Source organism: Egretta garzetta, unplaced genomic scaffold (genome assembly GCF_000687185.1).
Source record: "Egretta garzetta isolate BGI_Z169 unplaced genomic scaffold, ASM68718v1 scaffold584, whole genome shotgun sequence".
Taxonomy (NCBI): domain Eukaryota; kingdom Metazoa; phylum Chordata; class Aves; order Pelecaniformes; family Ardeidae; genus Egretta; species Egretta garzetta.
In genome coordinates this window covers 955,569-961,940 of record NW_009259529.1, presented here as the reverse complement: position 1 = coordinate 961,940, position 6,372 = coordinate 955,569, and the positions used below count along the sequence as shown (strand labels likewise).

Below are 6,372 nucleotides of genomic sequence, written 5' to 3'. Positions count from 1 at the left end.
ATAACATGAGTTGGAAGTTCATTTAAAAGCACAGGGGAGTGTTAAGACAAGTGGTCAAAATAGAAAGATACTATCGAATTATAACTAGTTGGTTTTTGGCCACTAAGACAGAACAGGATCTAGTAGTAGTGCACCAATGCTTGAGTTCTTCCTGCTCAGCAGGTCGAGCAGTAACCAATCTGCGCCCTATGGAAAGATGGGCAGAGTAATTCCCACGTGTTGAGTAATAATAAATAGTTCACTTGGTGCAGGCAGTATGTCTATGAATTAAAACCTAGTGTGTACACAGTTGCTACGTGTGTTACAGCCCCACAGTAGGAATCTACACCAAAATAGTTATTAGAAGGAATTTGGTCCGTACTACATCACGTTTTCCATAGGGTAAAAAATAAAGTCCATCTATAGACATTTAGCACCAGACTCACAGACCTAGCCTGGCTAAAACCTGCAAAATGTCTATAAGAAAAATGGATGGCTTAGATTTCTTGGTTACTTCAGTATAGTAATTACGAGCAAACTGTACAAGTACATGCAACATACAAGCTGGCCTATGTGGAACTAACATACATTATTAAATAACCTTTTTCATCTCTTTTTACAAAACGTGCATGCAGCTTTTGAACAGTTCCAAGTCATGCTGCTCTATTTGTGTGATCACAAAATTGAATGGCCTGTAAAAGGAGGGGAAACATATCAATGCACCTGCAGGAATCTGCAGTTGTTCGCACATTTACAGAATATCACAAGGGATTTCAAGGCCAAGAATAACTCAAATGAATAAAAAGCAAATCGAAATTTGACTTTTTTTTTTTTCTCCAAAAAGTAAGATATCTTGCGTTAAAAAATCAAGCCTTGTGCTTGCATCAATCTCAAAGAAATGTAAACTAAAATTTGATAAAAACAGTAGTAAGTGCAGAATATTTCAACTGGAATTTCCAGTGAAACACTGAACAACTCATACCATGCTCTATCCAGGGCAGACAGGCGCGTCTGAAGCGACGCACATCAGAGAAGCCTGGGTACAGCTGAAAGTGTCATATGCTCAAATCCATTCCTGGTCAACATTTTGGGAAGTCAAATATACATTTATACACAGAAACGTAAATATTTCCTCTCCATTTCTAGGAGGAAAACTGCATTACCAGTAACATATTCAATGTCAAAATTAAGACTAAAGCTGCTTTATACCAGTCCCCAGCAGTAGTTGCAGAATTCTTCAAAATTCTTCCATGCAAAACATCATAAACATAAAAGTTATTATATATAATGCAAACATATCTGCTTTTTACAAAGGAAAAGTGGCACTGTGATGATTATTTATTTTTAAGAATATAACTTAGATTGGTCACTCGTTCTGGGTTCGCATGTGAGAGACTTGGAAATACCAGAACTAAGAAACGGTTTGAACTCGCTGGAATCGTAACTGTGGCTGTTGAACACTTTAACGATGCTTACAGAGATATGCTTCAGCCCTTTTTTGTTTGATTTAGAAAAAGAAAGGAAGGCTCTCTGTTAGCGTTGTGAGGACTTCTACAAAACTAGCAGAATCACATGGCAAAAAACTGGTGGAAGTGACAAGTACAGAAAAACTGCTGAAACACCAGGAAGGTAACACTGCTTGAAGGCTCTGTCAAAATGTGAAAAATACAACATTGTTAACAGAGCGAGAGCTTCCAGTTTGGCTCATCTTTGACTTAGTTCGAATCTAAAGGTCCCTCTCTCTCTCCTTTTCTTTTTTCTTTTTTTTTTTTTTTTTTTTTGGATTGTTATAAGCATCAGTGATAGCCGCTAATAGATTGGCTGCATGTGATACACCTTTGTTCTGTCAGTTTAAGCCATCTCTCAACAAACAGACATTTTTTGGATAGCTACTACAAGCAAAAACAGAAGTGATTGTCTCTCTCCAACAGCGTTTTTTGATCATGTGAATATCTGGTTCCAATTGTTATCCTGGGTGACGTTTTTATTAGACAGCACCTGCTACTATGATCTAATGCAGGGAGGCCCAGTTGAACTTTCCAGAGATGACTGGGAAGCCCTGCGTGTCAGGGGAGTCAAGGTTGGATCCACTAGTGACGAAGGTGGAAATAATTTGTACCAGCCTATTACCACACTGGACAGGTCCAGTTCCTCCAGAAGGATCTGGGCAACTCCCATGAAGCATTTGTGGTCCATTCGGCCATAGTCTCCCCAAACTATTACCTGGAAGAACATAAAATACAGGTTCAGCATTGTCCCCAAGCCCAGGCTTACATGCTCAGTCCTGCTGTGTTTCATTATGTGTAGCGTAAGGAAAATGTTACTCTTCAGGGTGAATGATTGCTCCCTCTTGTGGGAAAACCTAATGGCTGGACAGGGGCGAGAGTCAACAAAAGAGAAATGTTTAATACAGCCAGACATTTCGCAGGTCTGAAACCACAAGCCACAAGGACATGTTTGCTGGTATTTATAAAATTAAAGGCTTTGTGAGTTGGAATGGGTTTACGCACATTGCTTGAACTTAAGTAAACATGCGAACGCTTCTCCAAATGATAGCCTAAAATGGGATTAAGAAGCAACTGACCTGAAGGACTTTACCCTGTGGACTTTCATCAAAAACCAGTGTCTGCTGGTACAGAGGATCAAGGGTCTTCCGTGCAATTCTTGTCTTCTTCTTAGCTATACATGCTCCATTTTCCAATAAATACACTTTGACATATGGAGCTGCAAACAGAACACCATGAATTTTATGTTTGGTCTTTAAAACCTCTGCATTGCACCTCTGAGCTGGAGGACAAATACCTTAAAAGGAAGCTGAGTGGAAAGAGAACGACACACGCTATCTTCACTGTATAATCTGAATCCAATTATATTTATAAAATAAATGACACAGCCCATAAGAAATCAATTTTATGTTTATAAACCTTGAACTTAATGATCCAAGATGTTACTAACAACAATTCCATTTCATGTCTGTCCTTTTAAAAACTAAAATTCCCTTTGCCAGGAATTAACTGTCACTGATAGCTACTCTGGAGCCTCTATGTATGTTTAGGGGTCAGAGATATTTCAAAACAAAAGATTTTGATGTTTCGTTGAAAGGAATATTTAAAGCTAAGTCACTCAGATAACACAGACATTAATTGCTCTTTCATCTTCAGCTCCTAAGGAGGTTGTAAAGTACCATTTTGGCTAAATGTTATCTAAAACAACTGTTCCAGTTGTTATGGTAAGCAGTGGTTGTGGTGGAGATTATACATCTATTCTAATAAAGATTTCTATAAATAACCAGAACTTCCAAAAATGTCCTTATAAAATGATACAATATTAAATCTTATTCATTATACAAATTATGGACAGTGGCACTAGTATAACCTGCTGTCCCGAAGCACTGTTGCATCCAGAAGACCACGGCATGTGGCTCCATTAAGCTGTTTGTTCAAAGCACTTTCATCTATTCTCCATCTCTTGTTTTGATGTGGAGCAAACACAAAGGACTGCGTCTACATCGACAAAGCCCCTCTGAGATATGACTTGCCTAGGATACCTAGAAATACTTCTGCCAATGTTCCTTCCAGAACGGATGTTGAGTTGCTGAAAATCATTCCTTGAAAGGGGGCATGCAATTGGCGGATGTGAGGTGGTAAGAAGTGGACACTGGTAGCAAGGGTATATCCACACACACATTCCTCGTTGGAAAGCAAACCAAACAAATGCAAATGTAGTGATAGCTAACGAGGAGCTCAAAAAGTCTCTGATCCCCTGTTCATCAGCATATTTCATACTCTTGTTTTCTGTTCATATTTTTTTTTTTTCTCCTTACCCGGGGTAGATTTGGAGCCAGGTTTTTGTGTGAGGCCACGGGCTCTAATGACTTCTACTTCTAACTGGCCCTTTTTATCCACCATTCCAATCTGGATGTCACCTGAGAGGGAGAAGAAAGAAGCCCACATTTTAGAGAAGCAGCACGGCCCGGGAGATAGGGTATAAGAGCAAGAAACAGAAAGACTAGTTTGCTACTTGTCTGCTGCATTAGTCTGCCTGTCACCTCTCTTCCTGACCTTTTTAATTTCTCCATCCTTAAACCAGGACTAAAAGATATATACTTAGGGAGCATGGTTCCCTCTCCTGGTGTACGGATTATACCAGAGCTCAGTATTTCTGACCCATGGAGGCAGGCAAACACTATGGTATAAGCACCACACCTTTAATTTTGCACTGCTGAGTTATCCAGGGACTTCCTACCTAGGACTGTTGCCCCAGCGTGCCGGTTGCTGACATGCACTGCCCTGACAGTGGTCCCACACTCAAAGAGTCTAAAACCCAAACTCACGTTCAGAAATCCCCTCATCTGGAAGTTTCTGCCTCCAAGCTGAGATGCAAAAGCTGGCAGTGTGAAGGCGCCTTGGTCTGATGTAGCAGGAAGGCGAACGGCTGGCAGAGGCTAACGGCAAAACCTTCTTCTGTAACTACAGTTGCCTGACTGGATCCTCAGCATGAGGCAGAGACAACAACCAGACGAGGTACATGGTCATCACACAGATTCAGAGCATGATGCCCTGCCCTTGGGAGCTCAAAAGAGGTCTTTTTTTTTCTGCAAAATTCTCCAACGAGTACATGCGTGACAATTTTCCTGTTTTTATCAATATTCTACACCCATTTTTGGTATGAATAAAATGGCACGACATGTTAAAACAAGAAGCTGCTTTCACTACTAAGGAGTCAAACTTGTTTCCCTGCCTGAGTTCTGACAAGTGGCGTTTCCTACAGAAAAAGGAAACTGGTTAGTCCGAGACCGAGCACTGTTCTGATCTAGATCAATAAAATGCAAGGGAAGTCAGTTGTGGGCTGATGCTCAAAGCGTTACATCTCTACAGTTTCATATATCATGGAATCAGCTGGGTAGGGATCTAACAGGCCACTTAGAATAAAAAATGCACAGTATGACATGGGCAGCTGTGTGACACCTGTGCAAATAAATAAGCTACGCATATATCCACGAAACACGTGAGTATGTATATATTTGACATGCAAACTCTGATTGTCTAAAAAAACATACTTACAAATAGATAGTTGTGAACTATAGACTTGGGGTCCAGATTTAGAAAGACAGCATTTTGAAATTAATGGGGCATGAGATTTTCACATGCTTGTCTAACAGTATATTAAAGCTGTGTTTACACCTTGGTACTTGGGGTATGACAGAGCAGCAGGGAAGCTTTTTTTAATCAATCAAACTTTGCTTGAATAAACAGAACTCTGTGTTGCACTAAAAATAGTTCACAGGAAAATTCCAACCAGCCTTTTTTAAGAGCACATCTCTGAATCGCATATCCAAAATAAAACGTGTGCCAGGGAACCAGAAGGGGGAGTGATAATACAAACATTTTCAAATCATCACTAGTGAAAGGATACTACATAGGTGGTCTTCTGAAAATTGTTATAAAGAATGATTGAGTGCTTTTTGGGGGGCCAAAACCTGAGTCTTTAGTAAATAAAGCAGCTCTAAGAAGTGAAAATAAGTGTATTACTTAAATAAACTGCAGAAAAGTATTTAGTCAGAAAACAAGATAAAGATAAAGAGACGGAAGAAATCTAGACCCTTATATTCATACCAATAGAGCCAGTTAGATTTTTATTGGGCAAGTGTCCAGGTTTCGGCTGGGACAGAGTTAATTTTCTTCCTAATAACTGCCATAGTGCTGTGGTTTGGATTTAGGGTGACAAGAATGTTGATAATACACTGATGGTTTAGTTGTTGCTGAGCAGTGCTTACACCAGTTAAGGACTTTTCAGCTTCCCCTGATCTGCCAGGTGCAGAGAAGAAGCTGGGAGGGGGCACAGCCAGGACAGCTGACCCCAACTGGCCAAAAGGGTATCCCATCTCATATGACATCATATGAGCCCAGTATAGAAACTGGGGGCAGTTGGCCAGGGGGAGCAATTGCTGCTTGGGGACAGGCTGGGCATCAGTCAGCGGGTGGTGAGCAATTGCATTGAGCATCACTCGTTTTGTATATTTTGTATATTCTATTACCATTATTATTATTCCTTTCCTCTGCTGTTTTATTAGACTGTCTCTATCTCAACCCACAGGTTTTACTTTTTTCTGATTCTCTCCCCCATCCCACTGAGGGATAGGGGGAGTGAGCAAGCATCTGTGTGGTGTTCCGCTGCCTGCTGGGTTAAACCACAACAGCAAATCATCTCATAAATATCTTCTCTTTCCAAATAATAATAAAACCCCATGAATTTAACTAGTTTGGTGCTGGTTAATGCATTAGTATCAGTCATTTGGACTTGCACAGCAACCCTTCCCATAGGGGGTACTCAAAGCATTCTCAAGGAAGTTTTTGTCTCCTTCTGCTTGTGAGTTGGGAGGGGAACATTCTC

At 40.4% G+C, this 6,372-nt stretch overlaps 1 protein-coding gene across 1 annotated transcript in view; it reads right to left on the bottom strand.

The window, feature by feature from the left end:
- Positions 1-1,983: 1,983 nt before the first annotated feature.
- The window catches only part of RIMS1 (regulating synaptic membrane exocytosis 1), a 229,782-nt gene continuing 225,393 nt past the window's right edge, over positions 1,984-6,372 (bottom strand). Inside the window, exons 35-37 of the mRNA XM_035893091.1 lie at positions 3,803-3,904; positions 2,564-2,703; positions 1,984-2,202 (exon numbers count right to left, since the gene is read on the bottom strand). Of these exons, the coding sequence (XP_035748984.1) occupies positions 1,984-2,202; positions 2,564-2,703; positions 3,803-3,904 (461 nt within the window). The remainder of the gene's footprint in view (positions 2,203-2,563; positions 2,704-3,802; positions 3,905-6,372) is intronic.